At 48.7% G+C, this 24,660-nt stretch overlaps 1 protein-coding gene across 2 annotated transcripts in view; it reads right to left on the bottom strand.

Moving 5' to 3' along the window:
* Nucleotides 1-24,660, bottom strand: part of LOC147726039 (CD209 antigen-like protein C) — a 583,514-nt gene that overhangs the window by 249,470 nt on the left and 309,384 nt on the right. For both annotated transcript variants that reach the window (XM_086960156.1, XM_086960155.1), the window contains one exon: nucleotides 24,168-24,275. In XM_086960156.1, the coding sequence (XP_086816282.1) occupies nucleotides 24,168-24,275 (108 nt within the window). The remainder of the gene's footprint in view (nucleotides 1-24,167; nucleotides 24,276-24,660) is intronic.

The raw sequence follows: 24,660 nt of genomic DNA on the forward strand, positions 1-24,660 counted from the left end.
TGAAACTTTGGTAAAGAAAGATGTAGAGCAGATCACGACCACCAAAATGAGACACAACAACTTGACCAGACAAGAACACCAAACTCTGGTAAAACTGGCACAAAATGACACGTTAAAAATTGTCCCGGCAGACAAAGGAGGAGCACTGGTTGTACTCAACCGGACTCATTACATGGCAAAGGTTGATCAGCATGTCACTGATGAAGATACGTATATCAAATTGGATACTGACCCTACAGTTAGGTTTCAAGCTATCTTGAATACACTTCTTGAAAGGGCTCAGGAGATGGGTTGGATAGACGCACAAACTCGCAAGTTCTTAACGGTTCAATACCCCAAGAGGCCCCATATCTACATGGTGCCTAAAATGCACAAGAATCCTGTAGATCCCCCATTCAGGCCAATTGTGGCAGGATGTGGGTCTCTACACGAACCATTAGGCAAGTTTCTAGACCATAACTTGCAACCTCTAGTGCAACAATAGAGCACGTACATACAGGACACAACGGACTGTCTAAAGAGAATTAGTCAAGTGATAATAACACCAGGAGAAAATGTTGTATTATGCACTGTTGACATATCAGCGTTGTACACCTCTATCCCTCATCAGGAGGGTTTAGAGGCAGTTGAATGGATGTTATTGCAGCATGATTATGATGTGGGCATAAATGTTTTTTTATTAGAACTGTTACATTTTTGCTTGTACCATGGTTATTTCAGATGGCAAGACAGTTACTACCTACAAAGGACGGGCACCAGCATGGGTTTTACGGGAGCACCCACTTTTGCAAATATATTTATGGCAAAGTATGAAAATGAGTATGTATTGCAAAACCCTCAGTGGTCACAACATCTTAAGTTATATGTCAGATACATAGATGACATTCTCATGGTGTGGGATGGTAGACGGGACATACTGGAGCATTTGTTGTCTGAATTGAATTCATGTCATGAACACATTAAGATCACACATTCTGTTGATGACAAATCCATCAATTACTTGGACATTCTCATTGAAAACAAGGGAGGTACTTTGGAAACAAGATTGTACAAAAAAGCCACTGATCGTAACAATGCATTGCATTACAGCAGCTTTCATACACCATCCTTAAAAAATCACTTGCCTTTCTCGCAATTCCTACGGGCTCGTAGGATTTGTTCGCAGGAAGAACAAGGTATTCAAGAGGTTGAGAATATGGCACAGGCATACAAGGAAAGGGGGTATCCAGATGAGATTCTACAGCAGGCTAAACTCAAAGCAAGTCAGAAAGACCGACAGGAATTGCTAGTGAAAACGGTCAGACCAGCATTAAAAAGGGAAGTATTTGTCATCAAACATTCCACATCAAGTAGATTGATCAAAAAAAGCATCCTGAAACGTTGGGAAGTGATAGAACAGGAAACAGATTTTAAAGAGGTCTTTTTTGACAAGCCAATATTTGCACACACCAGGTCGAAGAATATAAAAGAGATACTAAAACACTCTCAGATCGACACAGGTGTAGTACGACACAGAGGCATGGTGAAATGTCATAACTGCGGCCATTGTGGCAATGTAATGACAGGGGATGTGTTCACACATCCACAGACAGGCAAACACATACAGTTAAGACATACATCAGACTGCAATACCAGCAGAGCAGTCTATGCCATAAAATGCCCATGTGGGTTGGTTTATGTGGGTAAAACCACAAGAAAAATCAAGGTCCGTATAATGGAACATAAGAGTTTAATAAGAACAATGAACCCCAAATCCAACCTAGCAATGCACTGGAAAGACAGACAACACACCATCCCACAATTACGTTTCACAGTTCTGGAAAGTATTGATCAGGATGCACATGCTGACATCAACCGCCAATTATTGCAAAGGGAAACATACTGGATCCGCAGGTTGAACACGCTTGAGCCGCAGGGACTCAACGACAAAATTGAATTCGCGTGTTTTTTATGATACCAATAATATTACTGTAAATTGTTATTATTATTTGCAAAGCAACTTTGTCAACACAAGTACTCACTTAGTGGTATACAACACCATTATACTCAGTCTCTATTTATTTATTTATATATTTAGGAGGTCCCTATTGTAGGCGCGTTATAGGTTTAACTTCAGCACATTTCCTATTTATCATGACTAGGCAAACATGGCGCCCGATTCTAGTTCATGTAGCTACCAACTAGTCCGTTTTCTGTGTTTATACGGAACCGGCAGGTAATACAAGAAGCAGTGGTTGTAGCCATTGCGCACGAACGCAAGACGACGAGATTAGCTACGGAGTATAGAGAACGAGGTGAGAGCAGCTTTGCGCGCACGCTAGGGGTCGGGAGGTGAGGTCACATCTCCTAGCGGGATTCTAACAAAACGCGTATATTTCTTGTAGAACCAATATCCTGGGACACCACGTTTTGGGAGAGACCGAACAGCTAATTAGGTAGGCGGTGGCCAGATTCCACATTTGTTTGACATTTAGAGTTTGAAATACGGTCAGGATAACCGGTGATTTCTCCGTTTTATTACTTAGGTTGTATTACCGAGATACAGTGCAGGACTTAATAGCATTCAGTCAGGTATCCTTTCTATATTTGTTATATTGGGATTGAGCACTAGAGGTGATTTTTTTACGTTGTCAGAGACACTGGTGGAGATATAGCTAAGCAGGGACCTGTTTTGACAAACTTGCATGAGTGTAATACTCTGTATGTGGTGGAGCATGGGGCTCCCGAGGTCGCAATTCTGATGATTGTCATTGTATCGATTCTGTTTGCAGTATTCCCCTGATGAAGGTATGAATATACCGAAATGCATTGGGACCTACTGAATAAAAGCAATGGATGTACATGAAGTAATGTACCAAGATTGAAGAATTAAACGCAAGAAAAGGAAAACTTCAAAGGCTTTCAGTTGAATGATTTACATGACATGTTTAAAAATTACAAAAATGTGTTTATAATTTGTATGAACATTTTTTGGGATCACTGTTGATTGCACTAGATTACAGTGGAGCACAGAGCACCCCACGGGGGCATGTGAAAAGTGCGTCGTTTTCAGGCAGTTTTCTGTTTGTGTTTCATATTATGTCACTGACCTGAGCCGGTCAGATTAAACGACAGCACCTAAAAAGATAATAGTACTCAATTCGATTCTCTAAAAAACAGGAGTGCAGAGTGTCAACTCCAAAATACAGATTTTTAAGATAACCACCTTTATCTAAATGAGGATATGCTTAAAATCTGACATGGATCCGGCCCTCCAGGACCAACTTTGGAGAACCCTGTCTTAAATCATCCAAAGCCCATCTGTTCTTGGTTCCTATGTTTTGCCATCCTTGGACAGGCAGCCAGTCATTGAAGATTCAGAAAGCTCAAAACTGGCCATATTTGGAATCTGTGACCCATGAATTTGACGGTTTCCTTTCGACAAAGCCCTGAAGCTCTGGATCTACACTTCTTATCCTGTTGCTTGGTCGGCTGCAGTTTTTCCGTCAGCTCCAGGACAGCTTTTAGGCTATTGCTCACATTATAAATTGTTAAAATAAATAAATAAATGCAGAAGATGGCCTTATGTTTTTTGGTTAAAAACATTGGGATACAAAGGTGTGAGGTACAATAAAGACAGGAAAACTAGAGAAAATCTAAATGATTACAAGCAAGTAATAAAGGGTGAGAATACGTGTCAAAGTGAGGTTTAGAGTAGCTAGGTAAATGGAGTGACTAAGGTTAAGGGCACTCAATAAACAGAAAAGGGGAATCCAAGGTTTTCCTCGGAATAAGTGACACATTTTTTGTACAAATAATGATAAGAACAGACCTAAAATGAATCACTCCTAGATATATTGCGTGTGATCATCCTCAAAATGTAGTTTCTGTGCAAAAAAAAATAAAGCCATATTGGAACTAAGTTCAGCTGAGCAGTGACTTACTTGGGAAATCAGTAAAAAATCTGCAGGGAATAACAATTTTTTTCTGCCTAATTGATAATCTGGAAAAAGAAATAGTTCAACACCCATCAATCTGTCCCGCTCCGGTTGCACTAGTATGCTTCTGACATTGTGTTGGCTGTCTTGTTTAGTATCGTTGAGTCGCTGGTCCCTTAAACAAATTCCTGCCAAACCACTGTTGTCTGCTAACAGATGGATAAATAAAGTCTTGGCTCTGATAGTGAATGTGCCATAGAAAACAGGAACAACAATGACACCCCTCCACCTGCTGCCTGCATTTCCTGTGATCACTGATAATTTACTTGTTGGAAGATCAACAAGTGCATCTTTCAGTGAATCTCCTCTGCTTTATATTTTATTGAAGGTGGACTCCAAACTGCAAAAGATTAAGAAAGAGGGTCCCTGGTAAAGGTGTGGCCAGGGCACTACATAGACAACTCCACCATCATGAAAGGTCCACTTAGCATGTGTCTTCTTCTGGAGACCCACCAGGTGAATCCTTATCCTGAAGGCCCAAATTTCTGGTAAGAACGCCCTCTAATCAGCGTCATTTGTATCCATATTCCTGGATTAGCTAGAGCTGAGACTATGTGCATTTACGGAGTGACACCAATGAGGTACGGCTCTGGGTGCCAGAGCCTTCTTCCTAGCTCTGAAACGAATATCAAGGTTCTCCATGTAAAGTGTGGATCAGCACTCTTGGTTTCAATTTGACAAATGGTTCTGCACAGTCTTTCCTGCATGTATATCTCTAGAAAGAGTCGGAGGAGTCCTTCACAATTAACTGGGTGGCATCTGTTGCATATGTGTCAGACTTAGACTAGCTTAAACCGTCTTTAGGGCTGCTTCTTCATTCTTGTCAAATGGAGAAGATGCCTCAACATCCTCTGTTACCAAAGGCACATCGCCTGTGAAGTTTTCAAAATGACGAACTGGGTCAAGGGGTGATACTGTCCCTTAAATAGAGGCTTAGGTGCTCTTCAATTCCAATCCCTCCAAAGCAGGTTCCACACAACAGGGAACTTTGGAATGGAAGGACGAACAACTCTTGGAACCAGGAATGAAAAGTATTGGCTGGTGCTGTTAAAACCTACCCTCCAATGGATGGGTGAGAGTCCAGCACAGACTCCAGCTCTGATCTCTATGCATACTTGGCCTTCAGAACTGTGTCCTTACCGTCACATTATGTAAAAAAAAAACAGTGTGGCACTGCTGTTTACATTTCACCAAGGCCTCCAACAGTGACTGCCGACAGGACCTTTGCAGTTCTTCTGATCATCTCAAAGTCAAAGAAATCTGTATTCGATTGCTATATCAGACAATCATAAAAGCACATAAAAAGCATAAAAGGCATCAATCAATCCATAAGTTAAAAAGTATCATACAAATATAAACATAATCTACAGTACATTACAAGGTTTAAAACATTATTAAATTAACAAGATGCCTCGTCCAATTAGAATCAATTAAATAAGCATATGTTTTCTTTGACTCCTTTAGAAAGATTACTATCCTAAAAACACTGTGCTCGCTGTCTAGATGTGGTAATGCAAGAAGAGCAGGTCGACATTGACTGAGCCCAAACAATTTTTAAGACTGGTACTAAGTATGTTCTCCTTACATGGATGTAAACTCTACAAAAGAAAACCACGTGAATTGTAGATTGGTTGGAATTGTTATCACAAGGGCAGAGTTGAAGGTTTTGGGACCAGTCGTTCATTATAGGGAAAGTGACTAGACTATGAAATACCCCCAACCTAATCCTAGTTAATAAAAACCTATCACAAACTCCTGGTACAAAAGTTAAATAGGTTTGAATGTTAAAAGTAGTTAAAATCAACTGGTCGTACAGGACTGTAGGTTTCAATATCTCAGATGACATTCCAATAGTATCCAACAGCGGAATGCCCTCTTTTCTTAATTCTTTCCTTGTTATTTTCCGAATAGATCTGGGATTAGTTAAACACTCTATAAGGCCAAGCCCTTTAAAAAATTGCGGACGTATGTTATCCATGGGGTCTTTAGGGCCCCTTCCAGTTTCAAGGTATCTGATAAAATGTCTCTGTTTAACTTTGCCTCTTCTTTTGTCCAGAGCCTTTGCCATAAAAGCACAGGCTTGAGCTTTATTAAGTCAGAGGTGAAGGGAAGTCCCAATTCTGCATGGCATATACATGATGAAGTACTATTCGGAACAGATAAATTGTAGCTTAAGAAGGAATTTTCTATGCATTGGATAGGAAGCATATCAGTGAACCCCCAGACCCCTGCACCATACACTACTGATGAAACACACTTTGCCTTGTAAATTTTAATGAGCTTCTCAGGTGGTCTTTTTCCCAATTTTCTAGTGAGGGCAGATGTTGTTCTTAGGAGTACCAATTTTTTGCTGCAACTGCTTGTGGCCAAGTGTTATTATGAGCAAAGAGGATTCCCAGATATGAGAACTTTTTGGTTACCCCAATCTTCTGTCCTGACACAAACATATTTTAAAATGTCTTGATACAATAGCCACGGCGCATAATGAAGGTCTTGAAGGAGTTTACTCTTAAGCCAAGTTCTTTCATACAAAGAGAGAAATTATCGAGCACCCTCTGAAGACCTACTTGTGTGCGGGACATCAGCACCGCATCATCTGCGTACAAGCGGGGTGGTATTGAACGTCCGGTCACTTGTGGGAAATCTTGGTTATCTTTAAGAAGAACCTCCCCCAAACCATTAATGTAAAGATTAAAAAGAAACTGAGCCAGGACACAGCCTTGCCTGACTCCGTTCCTTATCGGGAATGAAGCCGAGCACTCACCCTTCCATCCACAGCACACACGTGCCTTGGCATCACTATAAAAAAACTTAAGAAAATGTATAATCAGGACATTAACTCCCATAACTTTTAAAATTTACTGGAGTTTGTTGTGGCTCACACAGTCGAAAGCTGCTGTGAGGTCCACAAATGCTAAAAGCAGGTTCCCCTTTTTTGCCCTTGTATATTTCCCAACCAAGATAGACAGATTTAAACACTGTTCTACCGTTCCCAGACCCGCACGAAAACCATATTGCAGGTCAAATAAAAATAGAGTTCTCCTCTGCCCAGTCCTGGAGGCATTCTAAAATTATTCAGCCTATTACTATTGTTACAGCGTCCAGCAAGGAGATTGGCCTGTAACATCCTGGGTCCTGTCTATCCCACTTTTTGAAAATAGGCACAATGGTTGATTCTACCCATGTAGATGGAAAAACAGTGCTTCAGATAGCAGTAATCACCTGGACTATGACTGGCCCCCAAAGAGGGATGTTTGATTTAAACAAATGTATGGGAACCCTGTCCAGTCCGGCGGCCTTGCCACCCTGGCTTACGGATAAAGCCCGCTCCACTTCATCTAAAGTAAACAGCAAGTCAGAATAATGAGGAGGAAACTTTAAATTATAATCCTCCTGGACAATGATATCCATCACATCCGGGTTTCCCTCACCGTTATATACTCTAGAAAAGTGTTTAATCCATTGTTCCTCAGTATTTGCAATTTCAATGGATGGAACAGCCTCACTTAACAAAAGGGTGCTTTAACTACCTTCCAAAATGCCGAACTATCGTTTGCTATTGAGTCCCTATGTAATGCCTCCCAGGCCTCATTCTTCAAGGTAGTTTCTCTAGCTTTAATAGCTTGTTTATATTCCACTCTAGCATGCCTCAGATCAACCAGGTTTCTCAGGGTTTTGTGCAGCTCCCTTTTTAAATGAGAGTATGCTAGTGTGCACCTTGAATCAAACCATCCATTTGAATTTCTGTTACTGCTTTTACATCTAAGGATTGCATTAGATATCACCAGGAATGAGGCTAAAATATTATCTGGGGCAGCTGTTTCACTCAAACAAGTCCCAATAGCAGATTTACATTTATCCACCACTGTCTTAACTATCGCTACTTGATCTACCATGGACCAGTGCAGGGAATACCCATTCAATGTGCCAATAACTATATTTTCTAGCAGATTATCATTTTTGTTAGGTTTGACTATTCTACTTGAGGGTAATATAACTGACAGACACAACGGAAAATGATCACTGAGGGGATTCTATGAAACATTAAACGAGTAAAGATTGTATGCATGATTACTTGACATAAAAATATAGTCTATGGTAGTGTGGAAACCCCTACAACTAAAGGTCCCGGGCATAGGGAGGGGTGATGGACATAATTTGTTTACAAATCCCAAGTTAATGCTAAAAATTCATTCATTAAATTGCTCTCCCAAAACAGAATGCCGAAAATGGAATGAGCATGCCCCTTCTTCATTTAGAACAGCACATAGATTATCCTCAGCACTGGCACATAGCGAACAATAAAAATCTCCTGCCAATATTATCATCATGTCTTTAGCCTTGCTTTTACCAGCATATTTTAGCAATTTCATCATATTTTTAACAACAATTCCCACTTTGTCTGAGGGGATGTTATTATAAAGGTTGGTCAAGACTATACAATGTTTTGCATCTAAATTCAATATAACCATTTGGTAATAGGGATCATTATCAAGCATCGTTATTTCCGGGGGCGTGGCTTAGCAAGCCACAATGGCGGCTGTGTCCTGCTGAGGCTCCGCGATCGGGCTAGCATCCTGCCCAGTTCCTGTGATCGCCGGGAGCCTCAGCTCACTGAAAAAGCACTTGGGACTCCCCCGTGCACTGGGGCGCGTCCAAACGACCTCCGAAAGCGGCGGACGAGCAACACTGACCGAATTGTCTACAACCGGAGCCGGGCGCCACAATTCAAAATGGCGGGCGCGGCTCCGTCTAGCGGGCACAGACGCCGCCGGGAGCCGACCCAGTGACCGACGACCCCAAGGGACGGGACCAGCGGACACCTGCGAGGGGTCCCGGAGCAACAGCGAGACCGGCTCCCCGGAGTGTGCACCAGACGGCGCCTTCTCTCGATCCAACACACCGGCGCGCAAGATGGCGGCCGCCGCACCGGGACTCCGCTACACTGACGCTGCTGCCTCACCGGGAGCCTGATCATCCTTCGGCATCTGCCGACCTGCCACCGCGAGGCGCGGAGGGCCGACGGACACGCCGTCGGCGTGGTGGTGTGCCATTCAGTGGCCGGCAACATACCAGCGAGGGCGGTGAGTGCCCACCTCTTCCCCCCCTCCCCCAAGGATCCTGGTCCCTGCGGCCCCCCTACCTCCTCGGGGGCTCCGTGTGACGACGCGGCACAAGCCGCCAGCTAACCCGGGGACCCAGGGCGCTCCCACTGCCCTGCACCGATCGACGGACCCAAGCGCCTGACCCCAAGATGGCGCCCACAGAGACCTAAACACCGGGAGCAGCGCGAGCCTCACCACAGGGGCAGGGGTGCCCCCTCCCCAAACTCGAGACACTGCCGGTGGCCGTCCACTTTCCCGGAACCCCCTCGAACTCCCACCACCTGACCTTTGGCCCTCCCGGCCGCTATTGACACTGTGCTACACGCCGGGGGGGGCCCGCATGGCCTTCTGACACCGGGACTGTCGGCCCTGGCGGCCACGGACCGCCTCTGACGCCCTGAACTAGTGGACGCTTCCTGAGACGAGGGGGGGCCACCCCGAAGTCGGGGAGGACAGGAGAGACAGGCGGACACTGCGCTGCCCCCTGACCCAGCTACGTCGACCTGCAGTTCCCGGAGTACACGAAGGCCCGGTGGCCCACTTGACGACACCTATGGGGAAACCAAAGGCCTCGCAGGTGACGGCTGTCCCTGAAACGGCCGTTGAGAAGATGCCACACACCAGGACGTGGGCGCAAGCCAATGCGTCGCAAACAGACCCTACGCTGACGGCGAAATTGGACCAGGTGTTAGCGGCGATCGAAATGTCTCGCCTCTCCATGGAAGAAAGATTGGGCGCCCTGATGACGGACATCAGCGATGAACACCATAAGCTGGCGGACAGGGTGAAGGAAGGAGAACGAACCATGACCGAGTTACAACCCGTGGTGAAGATACAAGAGGAAGACATGAAAGAGGTCCTACGCCGCGTGGAAGCCCTAGAAAAACGCACGGTGGACTTAGAAGGACGCTCGAGAAGATGTAACATCCGCGTTCTGGGCCTACCGGAGGGGATTGAAAATTCGGATCCTCTGACCTATATGGAATCCTGGACCAGATCGTTCACCCCGGAGAGTGAGCGATCACCGTACTTCTCCATCGAAAGGGCCCACAGAGTCCCGGCCCGGGCACCCAAACCCGGCCTCCCTCCACGACCCATGCTAGCTAAATTCTTGCACTTCCGAGACCGGTATGCGGTGCTCCATGCGGCCCGGACTGCGGGTCCCCTGCAGGTGGAGGATCAGCATGTTATGGTGTTCCCAGACTACGCCCGGGAGGTCCAGCAGCGGCGATCCACCTTTCTGGAAGTCAAAAGGCGCCTTCGTACTAACGATCTACAATACTCCTTGCTGTTCCCAGCCCGCCTTAAAGTGCTGCACAACGGGAAAGCCCTCTTCTTCACCACGGCGGCGGAAGCACAAGATTGGACTGAATTCCACTGCCCACTGATCCCTAAACCCGGACCCCAGAGGACACGCAACAACGACTCCAGACGATCTAGAAGGCGGGGTGTGAGCCGTGCCCGATCTGGCCGCCCCAAAAGCCAGGCGTCCTCCCCCACGGGGTCACCCGACCTCACGCAAATCATGCAAGAGCGACGAGACGCCCTACGAGCGGTGACCGAACTGCACACGTCACCCCCAGAATCGGACCTGGAAGGTCACCCACACCTGTTCACCCCAGAGAAAGACCGAGACAGCGATGGAACGATGTCGGGATTTGGCCCAATCTCTTCCTCCCTCCTGGCGGCACCTACACTGGATGCTACCCTGGCCGGTCAACCCAACACCCCGTCATGAACAATGAACTATCGATTACTGTATCCTTCTAATGGCTGCCCACTGTATTGCGCGACGTCTAGGAGCCTAGACTGCTTTGCCTGATTATTGTATGCGCTACCGAGCGATGGACTCTTCTACTACAAGAGCCCGACCCGCGCACAAGCCCAGCAGCGACACATGCTGCCACCCCCGCAATTACCTGTTGTATTTCTCCCCAAGTGGGACACTAGTTTGGATATGCCACCTCCGGTGATATATCCTCAGTATTGGGACTGTTGCCCACCCAAGGTTCCACTTGTTGTTAATCCCCTAGTCCCTCCCCTACGATTGTGGAAGCTTGGCGCGCAGGAATACACATGACACATACACGCTGGCGGCCCTCGGGTACTATAGGGGGGCCCTCATCCTTACCACGACACCCCAAGAATGGCAGTCCCACGCTCAGACATTAATGTCCTCACATTAAACGTGCGGGGCCTACACACACCCAGCAAACGATATTCTGTTTACGCCTACATTAGACGCATGACAGCCAATATTGCACTTCTATAGGAGACACACATAAACGCTACCGAGCTCACTCGCCTACAGTCTAAATGGCGAGGGACCTTCTGTGCCACACAATACTCAGCATTTGCACGCGGCGAGTTAATCTGGGTCAGGCCGGGTACTCCCTTCCGGGTGCTCCGACGGGTGGTAGACAAAGAGGGCAGGTATGCGCTTCTGGAGGGAATACTGGACGGGCAGGGAATACTCCTTGGCAGCATTTACGCCCCTAACACAGACCAAGATAAATTCTGGGACCACCTTACGGGCGTTCTGGCCCAGTTCACTACAGTCCCATGGGTACTGGGAGGCGACTTTAACTGCACACTAGACCCCACCCTAGACCGCTCACACCCCCCCGCACATTCCCCGGCCCCCCGGCAGGCAGAGCTCTTTAGGACATGGGTCACACATTGGGCGCTCACTGACGCATGGCGACACCTACACCCACTGGCTCGCATATACTCCTTCCACTCGATCCCACACAACCTCCGGGTCCGCCTAGACCGCTTCCTCTGTTCTGCACCAATTCTCCCTAAGATCACGTCTACAGACTACCTGGGCCGGATCCTTTCGGATCATGACGCTCACATTATACGTCTAACCTGGCGCCCCCCCCCACCCACCGGTCTCCACTTGGCGCCTCCCTAGGGATTGCCTGACCGACCCAGTATTCAGAGACACACACAAAACCAGCATACAGGACTACTTCACACATAACGCAAACACGGCGTCGTCGGTACTAGTGGAATGGGACGCGTTTAAGGTGGTAGCTAGGGGAGAATGCATCAAACAGGTGGTGGGGGTTCGCCGCACCTTGGAGCGGACACTCCTAACCTCGGAGCAGGCTCTGGCCGCACTCACTAAACGGCCTGACGACTCGGAGGAACACGCTGTACTCACGGCCGAGGCTAAGACGGAATACCAGGCCGCCTGCGCTGACCTCCGGAAGTACAATTTTAGGGCTTACGCCTCCAGAGTGCATAAGGACAGGGACAAAGCTGGGGTGTTGCTAGCCTGGATGGCGAGGCAGGACACCGAAATCAAGTCCATCACGGATATTATCAACCCGGATGGGGTGCTGGTGCGCTCACAGGCCGAGATCCTTCTGGCGTTCCAGCGTCATTATACACAAGTGTACGGGACCCCGACCCAGTACTCCCCGTCTTCTGTAGACAATTTTCTAGACCCTCTGACTTTACCCACAATATCAGACGTCGACAAGCGTTCCCTCAACGCCAAGATTCTCCCGTCTGACATCACCCAGGCGATACGGGCCATGTCTCGCAATAAAGCGCCGGGGCTGGACGGCTTCCCACTAGAATACTACTCGACATTCTCCCCCCTAGTTGTCCCCCGTCTCTCACGGGTGTTCGGGGCGTCTCTTCATCTAGGTAGGTTACCCCAGTCACTGCGAGAGTCCGTGATCGTCACCTTTCCCAAACCCCACAGAGATCCGCTTCGCATGGGGTCGTATCGCCCCATCACGCTCCTGTCGGCCGACTGTAAGATCCTGGGGAAAATCCTAGCGGATCGGTATGCGCAGATCATTCGCCCCTTGGTCCACCCCGACCAATGCGGCTTCGTGCCGGGAAGAAACACCTCTCAGAATCTCCGCCTCGTCTTCCATGTTCAGGATCAGGTGCGTGACCGATTTCCTCGCGCCGCCTGCCTCATCATGGACCTGGAAAAGGCGTTCGACACACTCACCTGGCCCTATCTCTTTTCTGTCCTGTGGCGACTCAATATCGGCCCGACACTCATGGCGTACACGCGCCTCTTGTACACCGATCTCACCACTCGGGTTCGTATCGGGAAACGCATATCACCGGCATTCGGAGTTCGGCGAGGCACAAGAAGGGGTGCCCCCTGTCGCCTCTTTTATTCGCGCTGGAGGTCGAACCGCTGGCGGTTCGGCTGCGCCTGGAGGGTGTGGATTGGGGCATCCCTCTCGCGGATGACACGCATTGCGTGTCCATGTACGTGGACGATCTCCTCATATACGTCCGAGACATTGAAACGGACCTGGCCCCCATAGGGGCGACGCTGGCGGACTTTGCAGACGCCTCGGGCCTACAGGTGAACTGGGACAAGTCCACAGTCTACCCCTTACACCCGAGCCTAACCCCCCGAGAAGTCGAGCTCGGCCCACATAAACTCTCGTGGTCCGCGGAAGCTCCTCGGTACCTCGGTGTCCGCTTGTACCATTCTCCAGCAGCCATGTTTGAGGGCAATCACCGCGCAGTACTTGCTAGTCTGCGCCCAACTGTCGCCTTCTGGAATAAACTCCCGCTGGCCCCGATAGGACGGATAGCCCTAGCTAAAATGGTGATGCTTCCCCGACTCCTTTACCACTTCACAAATTTGCTGGTTATACCAACCAGGTCCTTCTTCCGCGATGTCGACTCCCTCCTAGGGACCCTTATCTGGGGCGAGGGCTGACACAGGGTCGCCCTGAAGACCCTCCAACTTCCCACGACGCAGGGAGGGCTCGGAGCTCCATCCTTCGAGGCATACTTCCTCGCGGCACAACTCCAATGGCTATCTTACTGGACGGCGGACCGCTACCCTCAGGAGACTGTCACTCCGACCGGCAGAATCGCAACCCCAGAACTCACCCGTCTCCTCCCGGGCACCAAGCCGCGGCGCACATACCCCCTTCAAGTGGCGATAGCGCGCCGGTGCATGATGCGGATCCACCGGTTGTCCCCCAGTAGACCTCCGTACTCCCCGCTACTCCCACTGATAGGCAGCCCCAGGCAGGACTCCTACTTCACCGCTCCGCTGTTCACCGAATGGTCACTCTGTGGCATCACAGATCTGGAATCGCTCTTCGAGGAAGGCCAGCTAAAATTGCTTGACCGCCTGGTCACTGAATACGGACTCTCCCCAGGCCAATTCCTTAGATATAGACAGCTACTCGATGGATACCGGCCCCATTTTAATCTCTGCATCCAGTAATACATACAATCCTACATATGGGGGTGGGACGCCACTTAATCACCTGGTTATATAAATCCATCCGGGAACTCTCACACGCTCCCCTTACGACTTTGCGAGCTACATGGGAGGAGGACATAGGTCGCGCACTGCACGACTCTGAATGGACTAAAGCACTTGAGGCCCCAAAACGCGTCTCTAGGAACGCCCGCTTCAAGAACATCCAATACTATATCCTACACAGGGCATACCTCACCCCAGCGCGATTGCAGAAGTTCTATCCCTCCACACCATTCCTCTGCCCCAGATGCTGCTCCCCTGCGCAGATTTCCGGCACATGTTCTGGAGTTGCCCCAACCTTCACCCCTTTTGGCGGGCGGTACACGACACTCTGGCGGAACTGACAGGCCTCACTACACTAGCCACCTGGGAGTCCAGCGCACTAGGCATCTTTCATGTTCCTAAGTGAGACCCGGTACACAGACGCTCCGCGTCCTTAGCACTCCTGTTGGCAAACAGATGTATAGCCATGCGCTGGCGTTCCCCGGAGGGTCCCTCTGCAGCGGCATGGAAGGGCGCGGTCGGTAAATGGGCGGCGGCGGAAGAGGATGCCCTTAGAGAGGAAGAAGCCAGGGGTGCGCGTAAAATTCCCATATCCATGGAATGGGCCATGCTCCTCCACAGCTTCCGGCAGTCTACACATGCAGAAGATCCGCCTACTCTTCCCCCCCACCCCCCGCCCGAGAGAACCGGTAGCCTCTACATGGTATCTACCCTCCTGGGACCGTCTCCCGGTACTGCCTACATCCTGATCAAACTCTTATATGTCATGCCACCCACCTCGACGCCCGCATACACGGGGGGTGTTCACCCCCTACCCACTCCTTTTTCCCCCCCTCTCTCTGAGCGCAGACCGACTGACTCCGTGGCCCCCCCCCTGACGCCCGCCGCCAGTATCCCCCTACTTGGACCCTGCTAGCGCCCACACGCTTCTCTCCCACAGTTTTGTCCCTCCCGTTCTCAGGTGCCACCACTGTATGGACAGTACAGACCTCGATCCTACGCTCTTGAGGCGGGACCCTACATATCTGCTGTTATCCATCGCCCTATCGGCGATGCAGATTCACTGTTTCCCGACCTGCGGACATGTTTGTACGATCTACACTGATTACTCAAGGAAATGTATTTTTGCACCAGTTATATAAAAACAAGAAAACGTTGCGCGCTTGGCTGTTCGTGGCTGAATGTTGAAGCCACGTCAGCAAATCATTTACACTGTACCTGTATACTTTGATGCAACAATAAAACATATTTCAACAAAAATCAAGCATCGTTATTTCCTTTACTTTCAGGCTGCAGAATATATATATACACAGCCCACCCTTAGCCCTTCCACTCAGACCATCTATTGCTGGGGTATGATATGTCCTATAACCATTCATATGAGTCACCTCTTTAAACCATGTTTTTGGGAAACATCAAACCTCGAATTGTAAAATGAAATCCCACCACAGTTAGTTACTTAACTTGGACCAAATTCCCCCAATGTTCCATGAGGCAATATTGCAGTGAGGTAATTTACCACTTTCTAAAATGTTAGTAGGGGTTACTATCCCAGATGATTCCCTAATTCTGTTACTATATGGATGGGATTTTTTAAACAACCCACGGGATTGGTTAAAACTTCCAAATTCAGAACTGTTGTCCCTGGGTCCTCGTCTCTATGACGTCTACTGATAGAATTTGGAGGGGAATCATCCGTTCCTGCCTGAGTCAGTCCAAAGTTACCCTTACCTTCGAACCGACCAGGTGCGCGCTTGGGTTGAGCAACATTCCCTGAAACCAGTCAGTCAATGTCTTCCAGTGCATTCAAAACGTCAAAGCTCATTACTCACTGGGACCAGGTATCTAGATTCCCTACTTCCCATGAAGTTTCTCCTGCAGACGTTACCCATCGAGCTGTGTGGCGTTTGGGCGGTTGGTAAAAATATCCAAGGGGTAGTATGTTAATGTTAATGTCATAAGAGTTTTCTCGCTCCAACCCGAACTGTGCCAGCCCCAGTCCCCACATAGGAGTTAACAAACTCATTGCCTCCCCTTTCCAGGATTGTGTACACCAAGGATGGCGAACTAAAAGTTAAAACAACACAAGCTCCGTACAGTTTTTGCCGAAGTGCCCACCTACCCTATTCTCCTTGCCATTTTAAATTCTAAGAAAACTGTGTTATTAATACCAGTCCTGGAACTTAAAAAAATGTAGTGACTTCTTCCCGAAAGTCGACCGATGTTCAATGGCCTATGTGATAGGGAAGGTACATTTGCCAAGACAACCGTATCCGGGTTTCTTCTGGAGGCATGTTTAAATTTCGTAGTAAATTGGGAGGCTTGTCTCGATAGACTTGTGGGTTTATATCTCTCTCCACTTCCTCATTTCTACCAGACGTCTTAGCGCCTAACGCTCCTCTTTCTATATAAGCAGAATTAATAGGTTCTACTATAGGAGGTCCTGTTGTGAGAGGAAGGTGCCCAGTTCGAATAGGGGCGTTAGCTGAACTAGGGGTAATGTTGTTAGTGGAACTCCTGTTATGGGCCTCCCTACTTGTGGAAAAGGTTACAAATTGACCAACCCCCTTACCCTTCCCCCTGTTGTTTTATGAGTCAGGGCTTGGCATAGAACTAACAGCGAATGGAGCTGAGGGTTTACAGCTTACCATCTCCTCTACCATAATCAGCCTGGCTTCTACCATTGTTATTTTTTGTAGAATAGGTTCCAGTAGTACATATATTGTTTCTAATAAACCCGACAAAAATTCCCCTCTTGTGTGCTATTAGCGGGCTTTCCTATCTCAATGTGAGGGGTAGTATTAGGAAGACCCTCATTGGGGTCTTTTTTGCTTGTGGTGTGTCTCGGTTTCTTCCCAGTTACTCTTTGTGCGGGTTTACACTGTTTCTGGGGTCCCCGGCTCTTCCTTTTCTTGGGAGGTGGTTCAACAATATGATTGATACTTTGGCTTTCAGACCTCTAGTAATTGCTTTGGTCTAACGGAGCTACATTCTAAATCAGAAGATAAGAAAGAAGAAGCAATTTCTGTCACAATCTCGGATTCCGCGTGTTGTGACGGACAGATCTGAGGGGGAGGTGCTTCATTGTTAGTCATTGTACTAGATTCGGTAAGTACATGGGTCAGAGAAATTCTATTCTGAGAGTTAGAGGATTCACTCTGTAAGTTTAATCTCATTAATGAGGGCTGATTCTGCCCTATGCAAAAGGCATCAAAGGGTCCCTACGACACCCTGACCTACTCCAAGCTTTCGCCTACACATATTGATCAAGTCAGTACAATATACAATATAATATAATGTAATATGAATCAAGCTTTACCATAAACATTACAAACTGTCCCCGTAGCCAAATTCTTAAGGGGGTGGCCCTGCCCAGCCTCGTTCAGTACCGGGCAAGCACAGACGGGCCCTCACTTGGCCCACGCACGTCCCACGCCGCGAGGGGAGAGGCAGCACTTTAAGCGCGATGGCAGACCCCTCCTCCTCACTAGCGGCAGCTGTGGACTTGGAGTCCCCTCCACTGATGATTAGCGCCGGAATGAACAGGAGCAGTCAACGTTCTGGAACTCCGGTCCCGCCAGCGCTCACAAAAAGGTAGATGAAACCCCCGTAGGCATAGGCTTACTGAGGCAAACAATTAGGTGAGCAAAAAGATGTCCTGCGCCGGAAGGGTAGAGGCAACACTTTAAGCGCAATGGCAGACTCCTCCCCCTCATTAGCGGCAGTTGTGGATAGCGCACTGCTCCCTGTAACTTAGAATCCCATCCACTGATGATTAGCGCTGGAATGAACAGGAGCAGTCAACGTTCTGGAACTCCGGTCCCGCCAGGGCACACAAACAGGTAGATGAAACCCCCGTAGGCAAGGGGGCAATGAGGCAAACAATTAGGTGAGCAAAAAGATGTTCTGATCATCTGTTTAGGGGTCAGGGATATCATGGTGGTGCCTGTTTTTTCTCTGTCCCCTCTTACCTGTGCTGTGAGTGTGAAAAGCTTTATGTGGTGTCGCGCTCTAGTTTACCAGCGTGTACGCGATGACGCGTCACGTGGTAAACGAGAGCGGAGGACGCGCGCAGGCGCAAAAGGGAATAACTGAAGAGCGCGAAGGCAGAACGGCAGTTGGCGACCGGAGCGGAGGCTACTCAGACGCTCGGCGCTCTATGTCCTTTCTACTTGTGTAAAAGCTGAATAAACCAACTATCATACACCCGCTGACCTCAGAGTGTTGTGTGCAGGACACAATAACATCATTACAGTGGCGACGAGGACTGGGATCACCCCACTGTCCACACGCAACCAGCGGAGCCTGAACTCGAGAGCCCAACCCAGGCCCAGAAAGCAGTGAAAACAGCAGCGACACCAGGGAAGCATAGAGCGTGGCAGCAGCGCGAACTCCTCCACTCGACAGAGGCGCAATCAGAGACAATCCCCAGGTCAGTGCAGCCCCAATAGAGGGAGGTTCCTCAACCATCACACTGGCAACTAAAAGCCACGACCAAGTGCCAGAGAAGGGCGAGCAAGCGACCAATCCACATCGTGAGTCAGGGACAACACCCCGGGCAGCCCCAGAAGCCAGGGAGACGCCGCAAGTGTAGTGGAAGCCCCCAACGCGCCTAGCAGCCCCAGGGCCCAAGCAGAAGCACCCAGAGGTGAACCAAAGATGACGAACCAGTCCTCAGCGTTAATGGCTCCTATCCCTTTCCTACCCCGACCAGGGGAACCCCAAATGAAATGGGAAGACTGGAGGGAGTACTTCAGGAACTACGTTGAGGCGTTAGAGGACGAGAATGGGGAACCGTGTGCTCCTGCGAGGAAGAAGAGGTTGTTGCTCCACAACCTAGGTCCAGAAGGGGTGAGAGTCTTTGCCAACATAGTGCCCAAGGAGCGGGAAGCAACAGAGGACGACGTCTTCAAGAATGCACTAGAAGATCTAGACAACCACTTCCGACCAGCGGTGTGTGTGTCTATAGACCGTTACAATTTCCAGCAAAGGAAACAAGAAGTGGGTGAGTCGATTGATGACTATGTGGCCGCACTGAGACGTCTGGCCATCACGTGCAAGTATGGGACACTGCAAGATAAATATATAAAGGATCAGATTGTCATGCATACCACTAACAAATCGGTCAAGGACAAACTGTGGGCACAGAGCGAAACATCACTCAAGGACGTCATAGCCATGGTGAAGAAAGCAGAGATGTCCAAACGCTGTGCGGATGCCGCCAAACGTGAAAGCACACAGAAGCAGATGGTCAACAAGATCGATGAGGCCCCGAACACGTACAAACAAAGAGGATCACAGGGTGACCAGAAGCATGATCCAAAAGGAGCAGCGAAGCAGACGGGACGTCAGGTTGCTGACAACAAGTTCTCGTGTTACAGGTGCGGGAGCACTGCTCACTCAGCCCAAGACAAACGTTGCCCGGCTTTTCGCGCCAGATGCGCGTTCTGCGGCCTGGTCGGCCATTTTGAAAAAGTATGCCGCAAGAAGGGAAAGAGATCCACTGTAAAATGAGTGGAGTCTGCGCCATCGGAATACGGAGATGAAGACGATCTGGAGGACGGCGACATGGAGTTGTGCATTGACGGTCAGGTACTGGACGTCGATGGGAAACGCACGGACAAACCACGCACAGACATGTTCATAGGCGGAGTGAAGGTGCACGTGGCTGTTGACTCGGGGTCTCCCTGGACGATTGTGCAACGATCCATTTGGGAAGGTGACTTCGTACCCGTAGTAGGGCCTGACCTACGCCCGCCGGACATCCGAGCCATCTCATACACGGAAAACAAGATTCCCATGATAGGCTATCGTCCACTCAAGTTTGAGTTCAGAGGGAGAACGGCAACCTGCAAACTATATGTGGCCGAAAGAGGACCCTCAGTACTTGGTTGGAGAGACGCGGGAAGCCTAGGAATCAAACTAGATCCGGGCGGCAAAGAACAAATCCTCCTGAATGATGAGCAACATCCCTCCGATGGAGAAGAGTGGAAGTCAGCCTACCCCAAGGTGTTTGATGGAACGGTAGGGAAGCTCGACAAATTCGTCCACAAGATGATACTCAAGGAAGGGGCTACACCTGTGTCCCACAAAGTGAGGAACATCCCCCTGTCCACCATTGAACCAGTTCAACAAGAACTCCTACGGCTGGAAAGACAGGGCATCATAGAGCCCATAGACAGTTCTGAATGGTTGGCCTCCTTGGTCGTAGCCAAGAAACCCAACGGCAAGGTCCGTCTATGTGTGGACTTACGCGAACTCAACAAGTGCCACGTGGTGGAAAAGTTCCCTCTTCCCAGAATTGAGGAAATGCTGGCAAGAACCAAGGGTGTCACACATTTCTCCACGATTGATCTCACGTCGGCGTACCACCAGATCGACCTGCATCCCAACAGTAGGAAGTACACCTCCTTCATCACACCGTTCGGGTGCTACCAATTCCGCCGCATGCCATTTGGCCTGGCGTCGGCGGCCGCGGTCTTCCAAAAGTTGATGCACCGGCTGTTCAAGGAAATTCCAGGTGTCCAGTATTTCCAGGACGACATCATGGTGATGGGGTCCTCCCAAGAAGATCACGACGAAAAACTAACCAGAGTCCTCACAGTGCTGCAAGACAGAGGGCTCACAGCGGAATGGGAAAAATGCAAGATAGGGATGTCATCAGTCACCTACCTGGGTCACGAGATAGGTACGCACGGCATATCCCCCAAGGAACGGAATGTGACAGCCATCAAGGAAGCCCAGGCTCCGAAAACTAAAGAGGAGGTACGGTCATTCCTTGGCATGGCCGAGTATTATAGTAAATTCGTGAGAAACTTTGCCACCAAAACACACAGGATGCGCCAGCTCATCCGAGACAAGTCCAAGTTTGAATGGGACTCAGAAGCGCAGAGTGAATTCGAAGCCGTCAAGACAGACATCAGTGAAGCCATCCCCTTGCAGGGATATGACCCCTCGAGCAGCACGATCCTAACAACTGACGCCAGCGACAAAGGCCTGGGTGCGGTGCTTGCACAGGAGAGGGCGAATGGTTCTATAGAGACTATCAGCTTCGCCTCACGTTCTCTCTCTCCCACGGAACAGAGGTACAGTGTCATAGAGAAAGAGATGCTAGCGGTCACCTGGGCAATGTGCAAATTCCGACAGTTCATATGGGGCACCAGGTTCAAACTCCAAACCGACCACAAGCCTTTGGTCAAGGTCTTGACGTCCTCGGGTCATGACACTGCCACTCCGCGCATTGCAAAAATGACGCTCAAGCTACTGGACTACACTTATGATGTTGAATACTTACCGGATACCCAGAACAGAGTAGCCGACTACCTCAGTAGAGCCTCCGCCATGGTGAACACTCCAGACGTAACGCCGGACATGGAGGAGATGGTAGCTAGCATGGCCGATAACGAGATGACAATAAGCAGGCAAGACTGGGCAGCAGCGTACGAGCTGGACGTGGTGAAGTCAGAAGTCAAACAACACCTCACGTCTGGATGGCCGGACAAACGGAGACTCACAGTGGAGATGTGGAAGTTTTACGAAATTCGGGAGGAGCTGTCAATGAGCGATACAGGAATCTTCCTATACAGAGGCGAGAGAGTTGTTCCCCCAGAAACCCTGGTACCCACGTTACTAAATCAAATGCACAAAGGACACCTGGGCATCGTAAAAACAAAAGCCCGAGTGAAACAAATGTATTGGTGGCCTGGCATGGATGCCCAGATAGAAAGGCAGGTGAGAGAATGCGAACAATGCCAAGGAGCTGACAAGATACTTCGTCCCCTCAGGCCAGTGCTGGGGAAATTTGAGAGCCCCCAGAACCCATGGGAAGACTTGGCCATTGATCTCTTAGGACCAGTGTCCGACAACCGAGGCATAAATAAATACTTGTGTGTGGTCGTTGACAAATATTCAAAGTGGCCGGAAGTCGATGTGCAGGAGTCCATGGACACAGAAACAGTGTTGAAGTTCCTAACGGCCTTGTTTGTAAGGGAAGGAATACCAAAGACTATACTAAGTGATAACGGACCTCAGTTTGTCTCTGATAAATGGACAAGGTTCATGAAGAGGAATGGGATTAAAACCAAACACACCGCCATCTATCACCCCGCTTGCAACGGCCAAGTAGAACGGTTTAACCGTGTACTCATGGGCTCAATACAGGCAGCGATCATGCAGGGCAAGGACTGGGAGACTGAAGTACAGAATATGGTATGGGCATACAGGATCACGCCCACGGGGGTGGGGTACAGCCCCTTCCAAATCTTGAGAGGCCGTCACCAGTACACCCGGGATAACGTGGTGTGGAGAGAGAAGACTGTGACCAGCAAATTGTCCCCAGCAGTAGTACAGCACAACCTCGAGAAGGCCCAGAAGGTGTATGCGGCCCACTACGACAGGCGGCAAAGAAACCGCGCTGGAGGAGGGAGAATGGGTCAGAGTCAAGCTTCCCACCCTGCAAAAGAAGGGAGAGAGCAAGTATAGCCAACCCCTACAAGTCAAGGAAGTGCGGGGTAGAGCCGCCTTACTCAGCGATGGCAAGGTGTGGTCTCAAGACCGCATGGCGAAAGTCAACAGGATTGTACGATGGCCCAAGTCAGAGGAAGAAGAGATACGCATAGGAGGAGAAGAGGAGATGTTCACCGGAGGAGAGAAAATGAGAGAACGGTCAGGGAACAGAGAAGAAGGAGAAGCAGGAGAGGCACAGACAGCTGAAATGGTGGGTAACCACTTCACCACCGCGACCGAAGGAGTGGAGAATAATCTGAGAGACAATGAGAACTGTTCCGGAAGGAGTGAAGGTGAGGAGAGCGACCTGGTAAGATGTACCCGCTCAGGCAGAGCTGTCACCTTGCCTTCTAAATACAGAGACTTTGAGATGAATAGACATTAGATAAGGACTATAGCACTAATTAGAGTTTTGGTGTTAAAGGGGGGAGATATGTGGTGTCGCGCTCTAGTTTACCAGCGTGTACGCGATGACGCGTCACGTGGTAAACAAGAGCGGAGGACGCGCGCAGGCGCAAAGGGAATAACTGAAGAGCGCGAAGGCAGAACGGCAGTTGGCGACCGGAGCGGAGGCTACTCAGACGCTCGGCGCTCCATGTCCTTTCTACTTGTGTAAAAGCTGAATAAACCAACTATCAGACACCCGCTGACTCAGAGTGTTGTGTGTAGGACACAATAACATCATTACACTTTACATTTTCATTTTGACTGTGTGTTGGATTCTGTAGATAATAACATAAATATCTGTCCAAAATGAATCTCCACCTGAGCCCCCAATGAATCATCTGCACAGGTATAATAATGACCTGTTCAGGAAACATGTAAAGCATGTGCCAGGCTGGAAATGGAGAGTAGGGGCATGGATGACACACTGCTACTCCACAGTGCCTGATAATCCCATGCACCCTTAGGGCTACATCACAATACTTACAAGGAAGAGTGTGTACCCGCCCTGGGCCAGGTACATTTGAGACAAGTTTCAAGTCCTGAAGAAGCCATCAGAGCACAGTTTAGGGCATATTCTGGGTGGAAAAAGCTATTGAGTATCCCTTGCCTTTGCAGAGATTTGGCTCACAAAAGCCACTCTGATAATAGACCAAAAAAGAAACAAAATGTTTTCTTTTCTTAGATCCTTACCTACTCTAGTAGGGGGATGTTTCTTTGCTCCATGTAGGAAGAGTTTGTCTCCCTTCCTATACGTTCAAGGTCTCTCTTCCCTCTCTGAGAGCAGAGCCGTCTGTGGACCCTGCCTGGGGGGATTTTTGGTTCAAATCATTCTGGATAAACGGTAATAATAACGTGAATGCTCACCAAGCTCCGTCTTCGTGGCTCTTATGACTCCTCTGGCATTTTCCTCTTTCGTTTTCAACAACCGGACAGCAACTTGAGTCAATTCGATATTTTTCAGTATTTGGAAACCTTAATGCATGGAGGAGCATAAAATTATATAAAAGCTATGATAATAACAACGAAACAACATCAACAATAACAACAACAAAACAATATTATTCACAGCTACAACAACAACCACACAACTCCAATAATTGTAACAACACAACGTCAAAAAAAGTAACAACAATGAAACAATAATAAAAGTAACAACAACGAAACAACATCAATAAAAGTAACAGTAACATTGAAACAACATCAGTAAAAATTACAACTACAACAATGAAGCAAAGTCAATAAAAGCAAAAACAAAAATGAAACATCACTACAAGTAACAACAACAATAAAAGAACAACAAAACAACAATAACAATGAAACAACGTCTATAAAAGTTAACACAAATAAACTTAACAAC

The sequence above is a fragment of the Lissotriton vulgaris genome, chromosome 3_1 (assembly GCF_964263255.1).
Source record: "Lissotriton vulgaris chromosome 3_1, aLisVul1.2, whole genome shotgun sequence".
Classification (NCBI taxonomy): domain Eukaryota; kingdom Metazoa; phylum Chordata; class Amphibia; order Caudata; family Salamandridae; genus Lissotriton; species Lissotriton vulgaris.